At 40.4% G+C, this 23025-nt stretch overlaps 1 protein-coding gene across 1 annotated transcript; it reads right to left on the bottom strand.

Annotated features, from left to right (window-relative positions):
• Positions 1-7673: 7673 nt before the first annotated feature.
• vimr2 (vimentin-related 2) lies at positions 7674-22905 on the bottom strand. The gene is made up of 10 exons (XM_068326414.1): positions 22667-22905; positions 22312-22450; positions 21998-22156; positions 21657-21776; positions 18608-18697; positions 16484-16615; positions 14061-14168; positions 11235-11345; positions 10995-11119; positions 7674-7880 (listed from the first exon to the last, which is right to left on the bottom strand). Exons 1-10 carry the CDS (start codon positions 22774-22776, stop codon positions 7838-7840), a joined length of 1137 nt encoding a protein of 378 aa, XP_068182515.1. The 5' UTR covers positions 22777-22905; the 3' UTR covers positions 7674-7837.
• Between the last annotated feature and the right edge of the window lie 120 nt (positions 22906-23025).

The raw sequence follows: 23025 nt of genomic DNA, 5'->3' as shown, positions 1-23025 counted from the left end.
CAAAACATGTTAAAGAGTGTGGACGGCTCTTGGATGCCACATATCAACAGATCCTCATGATGTGTTTTGACATACAAGATGAGGGAAAGCCCAAAACCTGAACTTCACATAGAGATGGAAAAAGAAACGTCCTTTGGATCTCACTTCTATGGTTTCTAGATGAAAACATGACAAATAGATGAAAAATGTGAGAGAAGAACATGCCTCTGCTTGGTTTCATGATGGCAATTTAGGAATTTTATAATGAACTTATAAGTTAGAACCTGTGTACTAAGAGGACTGGGTGGGAGAATACATTCAGAGCTGTAAAAAGTATGATCAGCACTCATTCAGTGGTCATGGGTGCATTAACAGCTTCAAATAATACCACCAGCCGCAGGATAGTCAACTGGTGGGGATACCACCTCGCAGCGTGCTGATACGCTGGGGTCTTTGTCTGGAACCTATGGTATCGCTCTCCAGGGTCACTGGAACGCACAGGCCCTCTCGCCACGCCAAAGTCAGACCCAAGAGAGGGCCTAGACCCAAGAGAGGGACCAGACCCAAGAGTCAGACCTTTAGTTGTGTCAACCACTGAAATAGCATCCACTCAACAGGGTGGCCACATCCATATGTGAACAAGGTCACGTAATGTAAAATGCATTTTTATTGAAATAGTCATCTCATTCCCTCAAAAACAAGGAGTTATTGTTAGCTCCTTCACATGACGAGGAGTAAATATTCCCACACAACAAATGAATCACACTGAAGCAAACAGTGTTTGTTTCTGTTTTATTTTTAGCTCTGTGTGTTATTGCTTGATTATTTACAGGTCATATTATACCCTGAAATATAATATGGACCAAAATGCATTTTCTCATAGAAATAAGCATTAACAAATAAACGGGAGCTAAATGGAGGACAAAATGGTTTGGATGTTCTTTCTAAATTTAGCTGTGGGTTAAATACCTTCATAAGAATGCACAAGGATATTTAACATTATGGATCTAATCATCATTTAATGTCCTTTGTTTGTCTCTTCATATGGTCAGCCGGCGCATATTTTTTGTGTTGAAATGTGTGAAAGATACTGATAAAGATCCTTTTTGTCATTTCCAATAAGATTGTAATGTATCCCTGTTTATTGTTCATACGGTAAAAAATGTTTACGTCCTCCCATGGGAATACAAAAGCATATACTACATACAGTATAATGTAGATTTTGTGCTTTAGGCTACTGTCAAGAGCTAAAATCTTTTAGATAGAGATCTGGTGCTCTGACTGGCTCCTTCCTTAACAAATGAATCACACTGTGTTCATCTTTAGGATGGCTGCTGACTTTAGCCATGCTGACAGCTCCTCACTGCATGTTTGATGATTAAATACATTTTTGGCCATGTTGTAAACTTCCTGTGTGGTTGCAGCATCAGGGTCTGTTCTACTCTGTTGCTCCCCAAAGGCCTTGCGTGAACACCATTATTATCCCTGCAAATTAGGCCAGTTAACCCAACCCTGCTCCAGCTCACTCTTTGTTAACCCCTCATTTTTCACCGTGTCTGGACTACAGACCAAAGGTTTGTAGAAGCTAGTTCCCTCTCCCCACCGTCCCCATTCACCCTTGTCCCGATAGATCCTAACCCCTGTGAATATTAAACAGTGCTGCAGGAATGCCTCGGCTAAATTGGCAGCAGATGTTGGAGGGATTTGGTTGTGAGGTGTTTTGTCTGCAAGCTGAGCTGTAAAACATCACAGGCCTGGCATGTCCTCCGGTGTGCCTCCGCAGTGAAATGGCACAGGGTCAGTGTAGTCCTGTAGTAGCCATGCGGAGGCTCGATGGTGGTTGAACACTCAACCATCTAGTTAATGGACACTTACGACAACACATATCAGTTGACAAGCTGAACAAAGAGCCTACTTCAGAAAAACATCAAAGATTAGGGGTGGTCAAGCTACCTTGCTCATTGTAAACCGCATAGTAGAACAGATTTAATTCGCAAACAACCTCCTTAACATCACTCATAATCTCGCGTGGGTTTATATGTTGTTGTCCTTTAAGTGACACTGAAAGGTTTTCGTCAAAGCCAGACAGAGATTCCTGTTCAAGATGTGGAAATCATGCGAATGTACAATCAGGATGTATTGTAATATATGTTAAAATTTTTGTTTAAAAACCGACATATGGTCCATGTATGGAAAATGTTGCTTACCTGCTGGTCATGTCAGTTTGACAGGAAGCAGGTCTGAGATGTCTGGGTGTCTGGGAAAAAGATGAATGACTAGTGCGCGAAGAAAATGATTTCGTAGTTTGTTCCAAATTCTAAACCAGCCATTGCTCCAGGCTATAACCCTGATATACGTAAACTGTGACACATGTGATTTCTTACTCCCAGCCCAAATTATGATAGTTTGGACTACTGGTGCTCTGGCTTCAAGTCCAGGGAGACAGGCACAGTGAGAGGAATTAGTTATCGGTTCAAATAGGTCAATGAATGGTAACAGAAATATATTCTTGTGTGTAAATAAAATGTATTTTTGTATATTTTAGTCCATTATGTCAAATTTAAGACCCTTTTAGTGGTCAGAAGGAGCATGTTCTTCGCCATTCTACATCCTACATGAGATCACTGGATCTAATAGAAGTCAATCTAATTTATTTATAACCTGTATCCTGCATACCCACAAAGAGGTCATCCATCAAGAGAGAAATTCCAGACAAATAATCCCCTTAAGTGCTACCGTCGGTGGGAGGACATCTTGCATCAACAATGTGATATGATTTTTTTTTTCTAACTGATAAGAAACCATTACATCCTTGACATGAGTTCCTATATGTAACAAAAGTGCAGTGAGCAGGCCATTTGCTGATAAGGTGAGGCTTAAAATGAGAGCTAAATTCAAGGGTGGCCATGATCCACGCAGGCCATCTGCCAAGAATCCAATAAAGCAAACACTCTGACCTGTGTCAGGCCTAAGCTGACAATAAAGTCACTATGCTTAAAAAGATATTAACATCCTTTAATGCTATGAAAGCCACTGAGGTATAAAAAAAATGTTCCCTGTAGCCCAGGCTTTTTTCTGCTTCCATCAAGCATGCCTTGTGAAGTTGATTAATAGAACAGTTTGGGACAAAAGGGAAACTTTTAGCTAACTTTGGCCGTGACTAATACACTGCGAGGAGTCTGGGGAAATCAAAAGACTGTTTTGCTCTATTTCATCATCAAAAACAGGATGGTAGAGAGTTTGCTGAGAGATATATGCAAATTTTGCATATGTGGCCCATCATGATGACACATAAGTGGGTGTTTGCCACCTGCTTTGGGATGGGCATAGGGGAGATTTTGGGGTAAATGTGGGGTCACTGCTGTCAGCAGCCTCTCAGTTTAACAGGCCAAGCAGGACTGCCGATATGAGGGCTAGAAACGGAGGTGATGACAGGATGAGAGACCTGGGGGTTATTAAGTCACACTACCACCATCTTCATTCAGCATTGCATGGTGTTTAAACTTTGAGTTTGTGTGTGAGCATTCTTTTAACTAGATTTTTCTCAGGACTCTGAATCTGTCTTATGGGATGTGATGCTCCCATCATGAAAGCCTGCTCACCACCCCTATTAAAAGAGAAGGATGCCCACTTCCTGCTACCCTTAGGCATGCCAGACCTTTCCCAAGGGAGAGGGGCCCCATAATTTATTATTTGTTCCCCTCTTGTTAAGGAAATACTTTCTCAATAGCTCTTTCGCCTTTGTATATTTTTACTGTTCTTATTTTCTTCCTTGATTCATCCCCATCCTCTTGTATTTATTTGCTTTCTAAACACCACCTTGGTTCATTACGGCCAAACTGCCATGAAGAGACTTTAAAAAATTACCTTTGTCCTCATTGGGGACAATGTTTATTTGTCCATGTGAACCTGAGGGGAAAGGAATATTCTAGGGATACCTATGTGGAGGTGACAGCTGCGCAGAGTCATACAAGCTGACCTTGATCGCCACGACCTCAGGCGTTAATCAGATTCCTGTGCTGATGATTGAGGATATGTGGAATGACATAGCGAGCTCCGATGTCATAATTTATCAGCCTGGCCCTGCCACTCTTAATGTACAGACATTCCTGCACCATGTGAAGTTAATGGAATGTTGTGTCCACAGCATATGTTGTGTGAAATGGTTTCTTTCAACACAATCAAACCATCATGAAACATTCAATCTCACAGCAAACATTACCCAGAGGGACCAAACTCTCATTTATTCCTCACAGCGGCTTCGTTTGTTGATGTTGGTCAGGTTTTGCTGCACCCCCCTTCCTCTACTACCCCCCCACCCCCCACCCCCCGCACACACATAGAAACCACCAAGGCAAAAAAAAAAAGAGAGAGAGGGGAAAAAAGGATGAAAAGGCCAAGCTGGCTGACCACTGATCCATGACTCAGCTTTGAAAATCTGTGGCTTCAAATCAAGTTGTCCAGCTTCAAGGAACAGAGGTGACACAGTCCTGCCCAGGGCCACTCAATGTCACAGACGGACTTAGGGGGATAACACACATTTCTCTCAGTTGTCATGGATTTGTGATGGAGCAAAGGAAAACAGAGGAGTACGAAGGTCACCACCCTCACAAATATCAGGAGTCTTTGAAATAGTTCAAACACATTCAAACAAAAAAAGTCATCTCACATTGAAGCATCTGTAGAAACCATCTAGAACACCCTTTTAATTGGTTGGTAGAATTGCCTCACTGAATGACAGCCTGTTTCATTATATGTTCATCATATGAAAGACTTGTGAAATCTTTTGTGCTGAACTTATTTTCACATATTGTGAATTTTCTACTATAAGCATGCTGAATATTTTTAGACAGGCTAAAGGCATAGCTGCAGGGTTGTCAAAAACAGTTTTCTCATGACTTCTGAACTGCCTCAGCAACTATAATGATTATGAACTTTGACAGTGCAGACATTCATGGTACCCAGAGGATATCACTTTGGTGATATTCTTATTTGCCCTCTGGCACCACTATGCGGCTAACATTTTGTAAAGTTAGAGCATGTACATCGGATGTCCACATACCTCTAAACTTTTGTGACTACACAGCCCAAAAAAAGCACAGGAGTAAAATGCCTATGTTACATCAAGCTAAGGAATGCCCCCCCCCCCCCAGCTGACACCAGGTAGTAATGTAAACAGAGCTACTACGAGTCGGTGGATGTTCCTGTATGCACCCGTTTGGTGTAATCAGTGTATTTAGGCTTTTAGCTATGGTTTTTATTTGGTTTTTTTGTGCTACCGAGCTAACGTTACCATGCTTACATGCTGAACAAAGATGCCAAACACAATGCACAAGAAACCTGTTGAACTAACATGCCAACATCAATACAGAAAAGCCCAACCAGCCATCTAGTGGTGGCTAAAGTTGTTCGTTATGTAGTTTCAGAGTGAGAGAATTTACCACTTTATGGATACACACTGTGTTTAGATGTTATGAGACTATTTATTATAGGGCAAAATACTAAATGAATGAGAGAGAGAGAGAGAGAGAGAGAGAGAGAGAGAGAGAGAGAGAGAGAGAGAGAGAGAGAGAGAGAGAACCTGTGCTTGTACCAGGTGTGCTTGTGTTTGTATGCATATGATCTGGTTTTTATTCTATCCAGGAGTTGGACTAATCATTTACAAGTGTGACATCTTGATTTACAAAAAAAACCCCACCAGGACGGATGTTTTTATTATTCTGCTCCAGTCTGTCATATACATTCCCTTGCTTTCTATACAGTCAACCATCGCTCTCTGAGAGGAAAAGCAGGGAAAATAAAAGTGGGAAAGCATAAGACAGGTTTTCAGGTATTTTCACATTCACCACATGACAGACCAATCCCATGAGATTAGGAGATTCAAATGGATTGTTGATCTTTATTTTTTTAAGGAACAGGATGGAACAATGAAAGAAAGTGATGCTTTTCCATCTCTTCTTCTCTGAGGTCAGGATTTAGCTCAGAGAAAACAGATGTAAAGCCCTCTTCCTGCAGTGTTTTATGTCTGGACAATTAAACAAGTCATTTCGGCCAGCCAGTACTGACCCTTTCTCCAGACACTGAACTCAGTTATTACAGAGGCTAACCCCTGATCACCACAAGTGCACTGGGTGTAGCTAATCTTATCTGATCCGTTATTAGCTGCATTTTTCATCTTTATGGCTGAGCTAACAAGACTTTGAGATTGTTAATAGCTGGGAATGCACAAATCTCACATTATGCATGAAGTTGAATAAAGAAGGATCACAGAACATAAATCACTCCATTCTGCATCGTTTTATAGTACGGGTAAAGTCTTAAACCAAAGGATTCATGAGCATTTCTCATAAAACATGAGATTTTCATAAAAGAAATCATATAGCGTGAGGATTTCTCTCAAGCAAGTTTTATTTAATCTAAAGCATATTTTGATGCTTGTTTAAAAGCGGGAACAGAAAATGATTTGTAACAGACAGCTCAAAAGCCACGCGAAAAATAAGGAAAAGATTACAGAGACATGTAGAGCTAAATAGTTATTTCTGCAATCACAGTGAATTGGATCATTGAAATAATAACTCTTTTTTTTTTTTTGCAAAAAGTTCCAGGTGCTCATTTGGTAGAGCTACAGAAAATTTATGAACCATTTGCAAACAGTGGTCTGCACATTTGACTGTCAAAGCCATACATGACGGTAATGCGAACACAAGACTGTAAAAGCAAAGGCAAGGTGAGACGCTTTCAGTTTCCAAAGGGAGAACTGTCAATATATTTGCTAACAGCGAAGGGGTCAAGGGTTAAGAGCTGGTAATCAGACATGGTTTGAGTGATGTATGAGCTGCTCCATGACTCTGTGCTACTCAGCTGGTTGTTGTCTGTGTTCTGCGGAACATATTCAACAACGTGGGCACAAAACATATATGAGTCCTGACAGTGAAGATAAAACCCACTTAAGAAAACATCCCTACCAGACACTGAATGGATACACACTTAATACCCATCCTCCCACCACTTTTAGACTGCTTCATCTTCTGTGGAGTCATGGGGTCATATGCCAGTGACCTGTTATCAGTGGCCTAGCTTAGACGTCCAGACGTCTTTAATTTGTCATGATAAATTTACATCTGCTCAAACTGGAGCATTGGTAGCCTTTATCATAGCAGTGTTGGGGTAGCGCAGTATAGTTCACAGTAGCTGAGATTCAGTAAATAATGTCCAACTGAAACACTTTAGTTTTGCTGCAGGCTAATAAGGATAGAGCTAGAAATGGGACAATATATTATGTCATTGGAAATATATTAAGGAGCACAGTTATGTCTGAAGACCTGTAGAAGACCTCAGTCCAGAGTAGCTTTGGTTAAATGACAATTCAACTTTTTGAAATTCAAATATTTCAGGGCCATGCTGTTTTATTTTTTCTTTGTTTTTTGCAGTTACAGTATTGTTGTATTTAAAACTCAAACCTTTTCTTTCAGTGCCAAAAGTAAAAAAATTGAGCATTCTCTTCCAATGCTGCATAAACTTGACTTTACATGGTGGAAATATGACAGAGTGGGTGCAAGAAGGGGTTGATTTGTTAAGGGCAACACTTTTATTTTTCGCTAAGCGAGTTTTGGAGCATCGAGAAAATAGAATGTTCGCTTTGGAATGAAGAATCCTCAATATTTAAAAGTTATACAGTATATATCTTGGGGGGGTGGCTTCAGTGTAGTGAAGACTTATTTACTGTAGAGTTACTAGAAGCTTAGCTTACTTAGCTATACTATCCAAGCAGCACGGCATTGCATCTTCAAGAAGACTTGTTTGTTTGGTAATGCGTACCAGGGGGAGCATACAGTTATTGAGATTTTCTGGCCTCACGTCACATTTTGGACAGCCTCTCTTCCTCTTCCTCCACCAGACTCCTGAAAAAGAGAAACACACATTAAACACATGAAGTTTTTCACTGGTAGATGTTCCAGACAGATGTGGTCGTAGACAGAAATTCATTCAGTTTCAAAGTTCATTCTTCATGTTGGTAATGGCTATTGCCAAAACCGAGGTCAACAAAGTTGATTAAATGAGCAAGAGGTGCTAGCTGATGTTTCACAGCATCACAGTTAATTTAAAAACTCATTGTTAATATGTCTGGGATAGACATTAATTATAAGTTCCTGTGCCTTGATCTGTGACAATGCCAGAATGCGGTTACAATCAGATTGTATGGGCAGTGTGACGACTGTTTAAATCCAACATAATCACAACTATTAAATAAATGTTAATTATATAATATTTGTAATTAATCTGCTTTATTTTATATGTACATTCAGGGCAGCATGGTGGCGCAGTGGGTAGAGCTGTTGCCTCACATTCAAAAAGTTCTGGGTTCGATTCCTTTCTGGGGAGTGTTTACATGTTCTCCCCGTGGTTGCATAAGTTCTCTCTCGGTCACCCCACCTTCAAAAACATCCAGCTTAGGCAAACTGGTCACATCAAATTGTTTGTTGGTAGGTGTGAGTGTGCATGGTTGTTTGTTGTCTTGTCTTTTGTGTGGACGTCTCGTTTGGGGTGTACCCTGCCTTTTACCCATTGTCAGATAACATTGCATCCAGCAGACCTATGAGCCATAAAGTGGCTGTAGATGAGACAGTTACGATTGTGTCGTCTACAAAAAGATGGATGGATGTACATTCAGACCTCTGGAAAATGATTTTATGGCCACTTGGTGGCAGCACAGCTATAAAAACCGCATTAAAATCCACACTGACATATTAACCCTCACCCTAACATATTTCTGTCTTGCAATCGATATAATGTATTGGCTAACAGGTAAGAGAACTTATGTTTGAATTTTCACTCTTTTCATTTATCCTGACTGGAATGTCACAGTTAGCTGTTTGTTTCCTCTACCAAGTGCTTACAGAAATATCTTTGTCTGCTAGTTAGTCCCTGACTGTGTTATTCTACCATTTAGAACTGGGCAGGTGGTGCACAGTGGGCTTTTAAAAGTAATTCATTGAAAGGAGTGACCTGCTGCTTCTCAAAAGTGGTACATACAACAGAAAAAAATTAAAAGAGTGAATGCTCAGTGGAGCTGAACCAAACCAACCAAAGTCTATTGATTAAAGCCGTATTAAAATTGGAAAAACTGCACACTAACCCACTTTATGATTTGCCTTAGGATCTTGTCCTGAGTGGAACTACTTGTTGCTGTGTCATGAACCAGCGTGAACAGACCATGGCGAACAGAATGAAGTATGACATAATATGGTTCTCATTAGCAGTGAGCAAAAGCAGCGAGCATCTGCCTAAACTGTGCTGCGATGCTTTCACAGGCGATAAGCCACCCAGTAATGGCATCCAGTAGTCTTTATGATCTGTAGTGCAGACAGTTTGGCAGGGCATAGAGAGAATAAACAACAACCATTTTCACTTCATATTCATGGTTACCATCACGGATGACAAAACATCCAGTAAAGAAGGGGACAAACTTGGCATCTGCTGTTTGCCATTCCTGTGCCTTAAATGTCTTTGGGTCGGTGCGTTCGTTAATGAGAGGGAACTAGAACTGTGGCAAATTTCGAAATGTGTGCAAGGGGTGGGGGGGCTGACATTAACAGGCTGGCATAGAGAAGAGCTGGCAGAGCACCAGGACACAGCACTGACAGCGTGAGGTCCTTTGCCCATTCTAATGAGGTTCTGAGGATCTGTGCTCAGGTCTACAACAGGGCCCCCCGGGTGGGTGGATGCAGTTGGATCGCTGATGGAGGAACAAATAAAGAGTATGTGGTAGCAGGATGAGATGGCTTCAGTGCGTCACTCCACATACCAGGATGGCAGATGGATAAACAACCTCAGTGGAAGGAGGGAATGACATCAAATGTCTTCAAGGTCACATTCAGGAAACTGCATCCTATTCAGGAGCTTCCTGTGACCCAGGCTGGCCCCAGGATCTCAACCCTTTGTTGGCAGGAATATCTTATTATGGACATTGCAGATGTCAAGGTGATAATAATCAACATTTCTTTGGATAATATTGTGCTTCATTTGATTATGCGGAAATAGCGCTTGTGTTATCTTGAGCAGAATGTTTTTGTTTATAAGGAAAAATAAAACATGTAATGAAAGACTTAAACATTACATACAAACTCATCATTGAAACCACCTGGTACAAAGATTTCACTGGTGAGAAACTCCCTGTCTATCCCTGCCCCAGGCTGATCTGTCCCCAACTGCCTTTATGTATTGTGGTCTGCTGGTATCACATTGTGCAAGATATGAAGTGTATTTTAAAAACTGTGGCTTTCATTTTTTCATTTAAAGAACAAACTGCAATTAAATTTAAGAGGGGAGTCGGAGTTGTGAAAGTGTGGACAGCTATAGCGAGAGCTGCATTTAAAGTGGTTCATAATTACAAAACGAGTCAGCACTTGTACATAATGGTCTCTTTCAGCAAATAGGGTCTTTAGGTTAAAGTGCAATTACTGCTGGAAAATCAATGCCAGAAAAAAAGATTACATATATTTTCCCAATTCCAAAACACAGCAATCTATAAAGACATTGCAACAACCGACCCATCAATATTGGATAGAATGTAAGGTGATCTGTCTAGTGTGTGTTTTTTAGTAGTGCTGGAAAAAACATAAATATGTGACATAAGTTACTTAGTGGTAATGCAGTAGATGCATGCTTATCAAGACTTACCTAATATTAAGTTTTTTTGTCTTTCAAATGTTTTGTTTGCAACTTTTCAGATTCTAAGTTTCGTTGTTATTTATTCAATATACTTATTAGGAATTTAATAAAGCAGCTACAATGACATTAGAGGACGCATCACTAAGCAAGCTTTTAAGAAATTGCTTTATTAAAATCCACAATTCATCCCTTTATTTGGACTAATACCCAACAGATGCTCTCCTTTTCTACGCCTCAACATTCCACAAAGTGTCTTGGAAATTTATACCCAACAAATCAACAGGTGAAAATATAATGAAAAATTCCCACCACTGCTGACATTTACTGCATGAAGCTATCCTGACCTGTATGCAGCTATTTCCATATCTCTGGCCATCTTCTCACTGAGCAGCTCCTTGTAATCTTCACACTGCTCCTTCATCTGCACTTTTAGTTTGGCCTCCTGGTGCTGCATTTCATCTATAGTACTCTGCATGCACATAAACACACACAGGATGGCGGGCTTTCAGAGAGCAACTGAATGACAGTATTAGTAGAAAACACTGATTTTGTTCAGCCTATGATTGCATTAATCAGTCTCAGACCTCCAGCTCAGCGATCTCATCCGCGTATGCAGCGTTCCTCATACTGAACTCTTCCTCCAGCTCATTGTTGTACTTCTCAAGCACAGCAAGCTTCTTTTGTAGCTTGTAGGTCTGAAAGAATATAGACAATATAAGACAAGAGTTATTTAAAAGACATTCATATACATGTCGTGGCCACAGAAATGGCAGACATTTAAGGACATGAAATGTTGAACATTACGCTTGAACAAGATTTCTGAATATGTAGTGAACATCTGATGTGATTGCTGTAACATTTGGTGCACAAAATGAAACTTTTTTTTTTTTCTTTAGATTGTAGAATTAAGCAGTTACCTGTTCTTCCACATACGTTCATTTTAAGTCATATTTTTGGACAACTTATAAACACAAATCTCACACCATAGTCTTGCAGTTCTCTTTCTGTTTTACCAATTCATGATAATACTCCCAGGGGACATTGGAATAACTTGTAGACCATCCAACTTCTCATGTAGCACCATTTAATTCTGTTCAATACATTGATATTGACCTTAAAACTGTATCAATGCTGGCATCTTAATGTGTTAAAAGCTTAAAGTGAGTGTTCTGAACATTATATAAACTAAAAATCAACATATTAGATTTGTTACTGTGTGAAGGAATCAATTTTTCCAAACTGTTAGCACACATTAAGCCTTCCATGGTATTTAGTCTAGCAAAGTGGGAACCTGAAAGCATGAACCAGTTCAGCACACAACTTGGGTGCATAGGATCCTTTAACATGTTCCCATTATGTGCCATTTAAAGCTGATAAAAAACAGCCTTATAGAGACATTACCATAGTTCTGGACTATCTGCTTTGTGTGCTAACAGCTCTGTACCACGGGTGGAAGCAGGGATGATTAGGGCAGAAATTGGAGGGGGGGGGAGCAAACTCAAACAATGAGCTGGAAGAAAGAGAATCGCTTAGGTTGTCCATCACGTCCAATCAACAGCCCTATCTCCGGCTAAACAGAAGTATTTCAACCGACCCAACTTACACAGATAAACAGAGAACTTGCTCCATCAAGTCATGCATGAGTATCAACCTTAGTTTTTGTCTGAGGCCTCAAAGAAATAACACCAGTCACAGAAGTTCAACAACTAGCTGTCATGGCCAGATGGTGATCCTAGCAGCCATGCTCATCTGTCATTGAGATCATGTGACCAGAGGAAGACCCCAGTTAGAGGCTGATGATGACTCCTGGACCCGGGTGAATGCCTGACTCTCCCATTCTCCCAGGATGATAAGTGAAGCCTGGATGGCTGCTCTTTGTGAGTAGTAGTGTACAACCAGATGACTGCCTGCTCTATTATATACATTTCTGTGTCAGGGCTGATTTCACTGTAATCCGTTTGTTTGGCCACGTAGTGTCCCAGTGAGAAACCAGACCCGAGGCATCCATCATGGGTAACAGAGGAAACGGAGATCGAGCCGTGGTGTCCATCCGTCAGGCTGGAAGGAGCAGAAGTGGGGATTGTGTGTTGCATATAAGGGGGAAGTGGATGATGTTAGAAGACTTCTGCTGTGTGGTTTATTTAAAGAGTTGGAGGTAGAGCTAAGGCCACGGTAATGAGAACCAAACCACCGTGTTTGTTACAGATGTGGTTAGGTGTCAGCTGAGATCTGACGGATGTGGAAGAGACTGAATTAAGATAGTTTCTGCTTCCTGGAATCAGTGTGTGGTTTTATTGAAGTCATAATCGCCTGGTTTCTGTCTTTATTGATGCTGCACTTTGCTATCTATTCCATAAAAACCCCTTCTTCCTCATCTGGGACTTTTCTGAGATGAGAAACATTAGCTGAAGGTCTCTAAACTTTCTTCCACTTTCAGAGGAAGTCTCCAGTCAATGTGTGTGCGTACATATGTCAAGCTTTAAGACGTTTATGACACCACAGGAGCTCTGAGAGACTGTACTTAATAACTGAGGACACGGAGGGCAATAAATCCTGTCTGAGCTGAGGCCTAGCCCTTCACATCTCCTGCTGAAATTGTCTGTAAAGTAAACACTTTGGTCAGCAGGATCTCCCACACTGTTGCTCTGCTGTCACTCAGCTGTTCTCCACTCCCTCCACCTGCTGTGGGGTACCATTCATTTTCACCATTATGTGTGATTTATGCACTGATGGCCGATGCAGAGCCAGTTGTAGGCCATCAGACTCCTCTTTTCTCTGTCGGTAAAGATGTGGGAAATGTATTATGGGAAGATCTCAATCAGTGGGTAGTAAGTGGAAGACTTAAATGGTGTGTGTAACTGTGAGTCCTAAAGGGTGGGTTCAACACATAAAAATACACACTTTCTTGCTTAGCAGTACGAAAACTTGCCGTGCAGACCATTTTGGTTTTATTTGTAAAGGATTACAGCTCTCAGTGGGATTTATATGTCTAACTGATGGTGTTCACGGCATTACAAAAACGTAATATTTCAACTGCAATATTTATTTCAGTTACTCTGTATTATCCTTTTAAAAATCAAATCCATCAAAAATTGTATTGAACTAACCATTTGCAAATAATATAATATTACAGACATCAATCTCCCATAATGAGCATCACAGAGCTGAGATTAATCCGGGAGATAGCTAACATGCTACATCGATCCTTTTGCAAGTCACTAAGAGAGTCTGAAATGTCCCTAAATCTGGTAAGAGTCGCTGACTTGACAACGCTGCTCTCACATACTGCTTGAGGAACATGGTGTACACGTACAGATCATGCAGTTACATCCTATCCTTATTTTTCTTTCTCATTGTGTAAGTTTGTGGAACTGACCCTTTAAATAGTGGTCAAAAACGTGTTAACTTACCATCATCTTCATCTCACTGATGTCTTTTGACTTGACAGCTCCTTCCTTGTCCAGTTGTTTCCTGTAACCGTTGCAAACCACAGCAGAAGACGTCGCGCCACAGTCAAACTGCACAGAGGATGAGCAACAAAAAACATTCGTGAAAGTTTGCACATGTAAAGAAAACTGTCTGACCTTTGATTTTCTGCGTGCAGGAGCACAAAAATGTGGCGTGTAACCGTTTTCTTTGGGGCAGTTAAGTGCTGCTCTCATACTGGCTGATGTTCAAACATCTCTCTGTGTACTCTGCAGCCCTGATTAGATGGAACGAACGCACCCAAAACGAGTAACAAGAGGGTGCACAGGTGTGAGGGAGTCAGCCAGCAATTACCATTACTGTTCAGACCCCACAGCAATCATTTCAGTATTGAAACAATTGTGTCTCAAAATCAAGGCCAGGCGCAGACAGCTTCGTGTCCAGCTGGCGAGAGAGGAGACCAAATGAGAAGCAGAGAGTTAGTCAATAGGGAGGATTTGGTGAAACAAGGAACGCACATGTGTATACAGACACACAAATTTACAAAAATGTCAGCCATGCCTCTAAATTCAAATCGCACACACACGCACACAGACACACCAGCGTCCACTCCAGGGCTGCTGAGAAGTCTGGGAAGGCGGCCAGTAGTCTGATTGCAGCCGTGACCCCTGAACTGAGCAGACATCCTCACCCCAGAGAGGGTCAGACCCACCGGAGCTGCAGTCTGACCCCGGTGCAGCACCTCTTTACTTGGACTACACACATACCTACACATATGTACGTACACACACACACACACACACACACACACAGCGAGAGTTGTGTCCATCACTTTTGCCGAAATCACATAGATTATATTTATGCAAAACATAACACAACTTGTCTAACCATTATCCTTACCCTAGACTTAAACCAAATGCACATCGTAAAACTGAACAATCTGCTTCACAGGGACTTTCCCACAAGAAAATACAGTCATCATGATGTGACTTTGTAAAGATGTGAGTCCCCACTCAGACTGAGTAATACAAGTCCACCAAGGTGGACAAAGGCATTCTGTTGAGGTCCAGAACTGCAGCTCTGTTTCTCAAGTTCTTCCTTTGTGTTGTGTTAAGAGGTAAAGAACACAAGTGGGAGTATCGTTGTGTGGTTTGTGCAAGTTGAGATTTACATCTGGGCCTGACCAGGCTTCCTCAGAGAACGAGAGAGAGAGAGAAAGAGAAGCTATTGCGGTGCAAAACTTATGGTTCAAGCAGTCAATGAGAGGATGAGAATGACAGCTGCTGTCTTGAAAGTGTGTATCAGATATACAAGCATCAATACAAACAGTTAAAGAAAAAAGAAGAAACCCTAAATAAATTTAAAAAATCCTACTTTTATGAAACAAGAGAACTAGTAATTCCAAAAGTTTCATTTAAAGTAGGTAAAAGTAGTGCTTCTAGTACTGGCCCCTGTGCTCGAAATATATCATATAGGACTCTATTTGAAGTTGTATACTGATGCAGAAACATGGAATTTCACTGTTGTAGCTTGTCAAGATGGAGCAAGTACTTCATATGAAGTTACTAGCTTTAGTCCAGGGCTAATCTAACCTCGGGGTCATGTCCCCTCTAAAGGGTCACAGGACACATCTGAGGGGTCGCAAAATGATTAATGAGTGAAGAAAGAAAAAGAAAGGTTAATATAAAACTTTCTGCCACACAAGTTTGTGTCAATTCTTTCATCTTTTCTTTGCAGGATAGGTTGACTTTAACAAAGCAACGCTGTAAAAAGGGAAGATGTTCTAGGTTTGATGCAAAAAATCTAAATATAAAAATATTACAAATTAATATAGATATTTTCACCCGAAAATGTTTTATGCATCTTTTGGTGCTCATGAAGTGGAGAAAAAAGTCAAAATATCTAAAAACAACATCGCAATAGAAATAGATTTTTTAACTGATCATAAAATATCTGAAGCCCGTGTTTTAAAATGTACACTGAAGCTTTCACCACATGAAAAATGGCATTATACAAAAACACTCGATCTGTGTGGGCCCAGCATGAGATCAGAACCTTCCTCATGTGAAAGCATTAAGGAAATATAAATGTCTAACTAAATTATGTTCTTCCATTGTTTTTCCCACCAGATTTTATGTGACATTTGGATGAAAACCTGAATGTTGAAGCTGGACTGTTCAGGTTGTTAACACCTAGTGTTTGTTAAGCTTATCAAAAACAGACCTCATGTAAATCCACATAGTTTTTTTTTTACACTACAGGTGCGTTTGAGACCATTCATGTGCATGTAAGTGTACCTGAATGAAAAGCCACAAGAGCTGTGGTTCTTGGAATGCACACAGGTATGCTACTAAAGCTTTGGCATGGAGAGGTGTGTTTGTGTGTTTTATGCTACAGTATGTTGTACCTTCAGTCTCTCAGCCAGCTGGCAGTAGAACTCCTTTACATCCAAAGCCGGAGCGATGTCAGGGCTGCCATATTTAATAGCTGCCAGCGCCCCCGTAATCCCTTCAACTGGCTCCAGGAGACTCTCCAATGCCTGCTTAAACACAAAATACAAAAAAAATACACAACAATCATTTAACTCAGAGGTGCAATGTAAAATGTAAAACATTTTTTTAAAAATTACTTTTGTGGTACTTGTGTATTGCCCAAGTATTTTCATTTGTTATTCTTCTTGAAACTTCAATTCCACAATATTTTAGAGTTAAATATTGCATGTTTTATTTCACAGTTGTAGTTACTCTACTGAGCCTTTTCTTACAAATAGAGTGCGTGACTAGTTTTTTAAAACTGAAGTAATTATTTCTGACCATTACAAGTTAAAATGAGCAAAACAATGTCAATGAATAATTCAGCATTTAAACAGTTCTTTATTCATAGAGCATACTCTTTTGCACTCAAAGGATGTTTTACTGTATATTCAGTAAAATATATTGAAAAAATACTGAACTCAGCAGGCATGTTTCAGTGGAATATATTTACTTTCTGTAAGTAAAGAATCTAAAATGGTTTTATTATGTTGTAGCATTACCTGCAAAATATATATGATATGATGACCATTTATTAAAAAGAAAAAACCTCCAAAGACAACATGAACTGCTTTAGAGCCACGGTAAGAAAAACACATTTTTCTTCCTATCCTTCAACCTAAATAACAACCTGCCTGCCGATTTGTCAGGGGAATATGTGGCATCTAGAAGTCCTGATAATAACAGCAGTTAATAAAACAAAGGGAACTTCTGTTTTCATTTGGTATTCAGCTGCATTTCCCAGACGGGGTTACTGAGCGTGTCCCAGAGGGAGTGCGTTAAACGGTGGGCAGCTCGGCTTTGCAGAGAGAAAATACAGTGTGATGCAATTGATCTGCTTCAGCTGCCTCCCTCTTTGCCTACAACCTCTAGATCTGATGCTGTTGTGCTTCTGTCATCTCCAGGCAAGGTGGAACATTTTGAAGACAATGGAGGGGATGGAGGCGCAGTAAAGACAAAAGTTTAAGATTTCAGGAAAAATGCTTTGTCATATAAATGAAGACCGATGTCACTCCAATCTAATTGCATTCCAAAAGGAATTCAAATATTTATTTATCCCCAAAAGCCAATATACATATTTTACAATAACCCAAAACCGCCCAGCAACAGATACACCAATCATGTCTGACTATGCTTGAATGTGTGTATCTAAAGCTTAGCCTCTGAATGATCTCTGCACAGACCAGAAATCTCGGTTCTCTTATTCCATACAGTCTTTCTGCCCTCTCTTTTTTTTTTTCCTGTTTCTTCAGTTGAAATATTTTCATTTCCAGATCAATTTTTGTCTGGATAGACTTCTTTCATGTCTATAGTTTACACACATTTATCATCAGATGGCTGCCTTGGATAACAGGTTGCTAAGATCCATCCAAAGGTAACAAATGTCACCTAGCAACACCTCTTAAGTTCACTGATAAAATGTTATACTTCATGTGTTTAATTTGCACAAGAAACAAATTTCATATGAGATAAGTTGCGCTTTATATCATGGCGGTAGCACTGATCTATTCTTGGATGGGAACAGGGACTCACAAACAGTCTGGCACATAAAACCCTTGAGATTGGATTGTGCATGAATTAAACAAATTAGAGAGACGTTAACATAATGTAAGGCAGGTTTGTTCACCTTTGGGTGAGACAATGCCCACCAGTTGTTTGTAGTCTTTGTGCTACTTAAAGCAGCTTCCTGGCTATAGAATCATAGGCATGAGAATGGCTCTCAGCCAGTACTCAAATAAGCATGTTTCCATGAATTGCTGAACTATTTCTCTAAAATTGAAATTTACTAGATTACATGGTTTGTATTTTAACCCACTCCCTGTGTGCGTTTTTTTTTTTTTTTTTTTGACGCAGCCATTCTTGGCTCTTGAGCAAGAAGAAAGAGGGTCATTGCAGCTGTGTTTATCACCGCCGATCTGGGAATCTCTCCAACACTCCTGCCTGACCTAAGTGCTGCATTTTGAGTCAATTTCGTTGCCACCCCCGCCCCCCCACCCCACCTTCTGTGCCTCCATGTTGTCCAGCTGCTTCTCATAGATAGACACCTGCTCCCTCAACGCCAAGCACCCGGCTGTCACGCCGTCCACTGCCTGCAAAGGAAATGAAAGTAACAACAAGGCTTAACATAATGAGGTTCAACATAATTTAAGTATGTGAGAACAACATTACAGTCTGAGATCTAAATTACAGCGCAGATTGAAAAATAGGTAAAAATATTTCTTTTCTTTCCAGTCTGAGCAACTGTCTAAAGAACCATCAGAACATAGAAATGAAGGTAGATTTGAAGAAGGTAACCTAGACATAAAAGCTCTGACCACCAATACAATTGTCAGCAAGGGTTTGCATCTAATTTTAAAGGGCAGATTAGTTGGGACTGGATGCAATTATTGTGGTTTCATGCATTTAAACTTAGACACATGCATTGAAGGTTTTGTGGTCAAGCTGTGGAGCCCTTCTTGCAGGGTGGTTAGACTGTTGATGGACAGCAGTAAACTAAATTAGTCCTGTCCTGCTATTGCTGATGTCTGTGTTTAAATGTCAGCTGCCAGCTGGAGAGAAACTTGTAAACAATATGCACTGCAACTTCTAACCGCATTAAACACAAGAAACACTTCATAGAGTTGAGGTAAGCTACAGTTTTAGGGTGATAAATCTTTTGTTGTATTTTGTTTTCTTTTATTCTCAACTGCTACTTTTTTGTTTTAAATATGACAAGTAATGATCTTAATGTTTTGGGTTTTGTCACCAAATGTATCTGTGATTTTGACGTTGGTCGCTTGAAGTTAAGCACCTTGAGAAATAGTGGGTAGTAAAGGCCAATTCTATTCCCTTCGCCAGTCCAGTATACCATGGTTGAATCAGATAAGAAAATACAGAAGAAAACAGAAGATGTCTGTTTCGTCGAGATGGTTTTTATAAGAGAGAAAAAAAGTCAGTAAAATGATGACGCAAAATAATTGAAAATAATGACAATCAAGGGATTTTTAAAAAATTACTAATAGGTCTCCTCATGTGACAAACTTGTGAAGGCGTCAAAGCAGCTTTTAACCAGTGTTAACACTATGTGGCCACTAGGTGGGAGTAAACCCAAGTAAGAACACTGTTGACAAATCATCTTTTAAATTTTTAACATTAGACTTATCAGTTTCTCTCTTACACATTACACAGGAGCAGGATGAGTGTTCATATAAAATCATCTAAACTCTTGTGTCACTAGTATTCACTCTCTTTTATCTGTGTTTTCTGCTTCTACAAAACAGACATTTTTGCCGCTAAATGCTCCACAGTGTTCACCAGTTGGTCAATAACTGTGTCTGTCTGCCATTTGGTAAGCACAGTGCAGAGGCTTTATAGCTTTGCACTGAAATGTCAGAGCTGATGAGACCAGAGAGACGGAGACAAAACAATAAATTCAGAGGATGGGGCCATAAAAATTGGCTTTAAATAAAATTAATTCTCTGTTATTTTAAATATTAATGATCAACAATGCAAAGATCTCATTTAAAAGGCAAGAAAAAACATTCAGGAATGATTTATGAAGCATTTGACCAAATATCTATAGTAGAACCAGGAAATGACCATTATATTTGCAGGATACCAACTATTTCCTCCCAGTGAGGTTGTAACATTTTAAGAATACATCTGACAGAATTAGAGCTTTTAAAAGAACTTCTTGTTCTGTTTACGTGCTTGAGAAACATTCTCTCTGTGACCACTGTGGTCATGTTTAGGAGTACTTTTAATGTTCCCAAAAGCTTACTCCAGAATGTATGAAACAGGCAAAGACAATGATTCTTGTGTTTGCATTTAAATCTGGTCAATATGTAATTTAATCTGTGCTGCCATGTTCCGCCACACCCAACAACAAAATAGAGCAGCATAAAATTACTGAGAAATTGAAGTAAGTAGGGAAATTTGGGAATCTTGAAAATTGCCAGGGTAGTCAAGAGTGTAAGAAATGAAAACCTGTCTTGTTTCATCACTGTCAGTCTACCATTATGTCGAGAGAGCTGCAGCTAGTTGTGGGTAAGAGCTGTGTAATATTCCCACCTCTCCTCCGCATCTCTGCTCTTCCCCAATCTGCTTGTCGATTTACCACCAAGTCTTGTCGCTCTGCAGCTGCTTCCAATTCAGAACCAGAGAACTAAGCCAGCAGGAACATTACAGCACAGTATTACAGCCTGCATTACATCTGTACAGGAGAAATTAAAGCCACCCTCACATCTGGCCTTGTTGGAGGAGATGGAACTCATTTGTGGTAGACGGAGAGAGTGCAGAAAAACTTAGTGGCTCAGGTTGCAGTGGGCCACCAGCCCAGATTGTGAGACTGCTTTCTGACACTTATCACCAATTTGGTGGAGCTCCGCAGAGCAGCTGTGGAAAAATGCAGCTGATTCACATGAATGGGAGGAGGAGCAGGGAAAGGTTTTGCAACACTGCCACCTAGTGCTGAGAATATATCAGCGCAGGCATTTAAAAAATACTGCCTGATTGAACTTCAGGGTCGATATTTATTATATTATACGGGTTTTTTTCCACTGTATAAAAGCTAAATGTTATTAAACGGTTAATGTTGCTCACTGGATTTCAATTTATGTGGAGATTGGAGGGTGCACCTCAACTTTGACCACTCTTCACCTACAAAGAGGTAAAACTGTTTTTGTGTTGTGTTTAAATTGTTTATCAGTTAAGAAACAAATTATTTGTCATTCACACAGAAAGCTTTTCTGGTTGTCATTTTGATATTGATCACCTCCAGCAACAGGTAAGCATTATAATCACAATCTTATGTGTATTTTACTGTTATGTTGATTAATAAGGATGAATGTGTAAATTTTCCATTTTTAATAAAATGGATTGTGACATCCTGGCTGCAACTCTTGTGTACAATCTCAGTTACTCCTGCATTTAAAATTCCAGGTAAACTCAGTGGACTCTGTACCTCTGCGCAGAGTGATTCAACTCAACCTTTGGCCAACCTTTTTCACAGACAAGACAAATAAATCTAACCCACTGAAATCCACCTCCCTGTCAGAGGTCAACTATTACCTCAGCAACATTTTGCTGCTCTCGCTGCAGGAGGGTCCGACGATGTGTAGCGTTCTCACAGTGTTTCATCAAACATTCAAGCTCCTTACGCAGTTCTTCGGTGTCATTCAGAATCTCATCCTGCAGAGAGGAGCAATGAAGACGGTGACGGATAATGACGATGTTACAGATCAGGCCTGCCTGTCACTGTGGAAACCGAAATAAAATTGATGGGATGGGATGTGACAGAACTGAAATGGCTTGTGTCTTCTGAGACAAATTCATTCCATGCTTCTCCGAGTGCTTCTCTGTCACGCCCAGAGAAGCACGCAGGGACACACCCAGCTGCAGAAGCATCCTACCCTCTCCCTGCGTAGGTTCTCCACCACTGCATCCAGACCGGATTCCGGCTCAGCTGCAGCAGAGGTGTTGCTGAAGGAAGCTTTTCGTCTATACAGCTTCTCCTCTAGATCATCAATCTGACATTCAAGAGACTCGTTCTCCTCTTCAAAACAACGGGCCTATGGTGTGCAGGGACAATACGGATACAGTCTTATGTGTGTGTGTGTGTGTGTGTGTGTTTATGTACACACACACACACAAACACACATATATCAAGGCCTGGCATTGCAGAGGTATAATAGACGGCTGATTTGTCACTAGTTTTTGTCCTCACCAGTTCAATAAGCCTGACCAGACGGTCATTGAGGCTGGTGATGACAATGCGGTCCTGAAGAAAACAATTCAGACCCTCTATGTTGAGCTTCTTTGCAGTGGCAAAGTCTAAATTCTCACAGTAACGCTTGTCCGCAGCTCTGATGGGACAAAAGCAGCATACACAGTAAGGAATTAGGCATCAGAATACAGTAGGAAATATGAGATTTTTTAAAAAATGTTTCTGTTCATTTTAATTGTACCAAACATGGTCAAATATTAGGGTTTTTGCTTTTTAAGTTACTGGTTTTATCAACATTCAAGAACTTTGCATAAACGTAGCCTGTGAATAGATATACACAAAATTTTAAACAGACCTGATGGAGGCCTGGTACTGCCCGGCACACCTCGCACTCAACCCTACATTTCCTCTCCAGTGATCATCCTCGAACAGCTTGCGGTAAGAAGACACCCTGATAACGGCCATGGCTTCAAACTAGGCTGCACCACAACAGGCAAATGTTGGTAACAGGTCCAAAGTGGGGGAGTTTATATTCACAGATAATCAGAATGTAGCACTGAAGTGAGGAATCCCCCACTGACCACTGAACAGACTAAGTATAGGATGAACATCAGCCGGTAGTGATTTCACACGTACCAGAAGAAGGAGCCCTGAAAGCCAGTTAGCTCTACAGACAGGTTTATTTCTATTAAATAAATTAAAAGGAACAAAACA

This window comes from Antennarius striatus, chromosome 10 (genome assembly GCF_040054535.1).
Source record: "Antennarius striatus isolate MH-2024 chromosome 10, ASM4005453v1, whole genome shotgun sequence".
Taxonomy (NCBI): domain Eukaryota; kingdom Metazoa; phylum Chordata; class Actinopteri; order Lophiiformes; family Antennariidae; genus Antennarius; species Antennarius striatus.
Note: the sequence above shows the minus strand (reverse complement) of the source record. Positions and strands in the feature narration are given on the sequence as shown.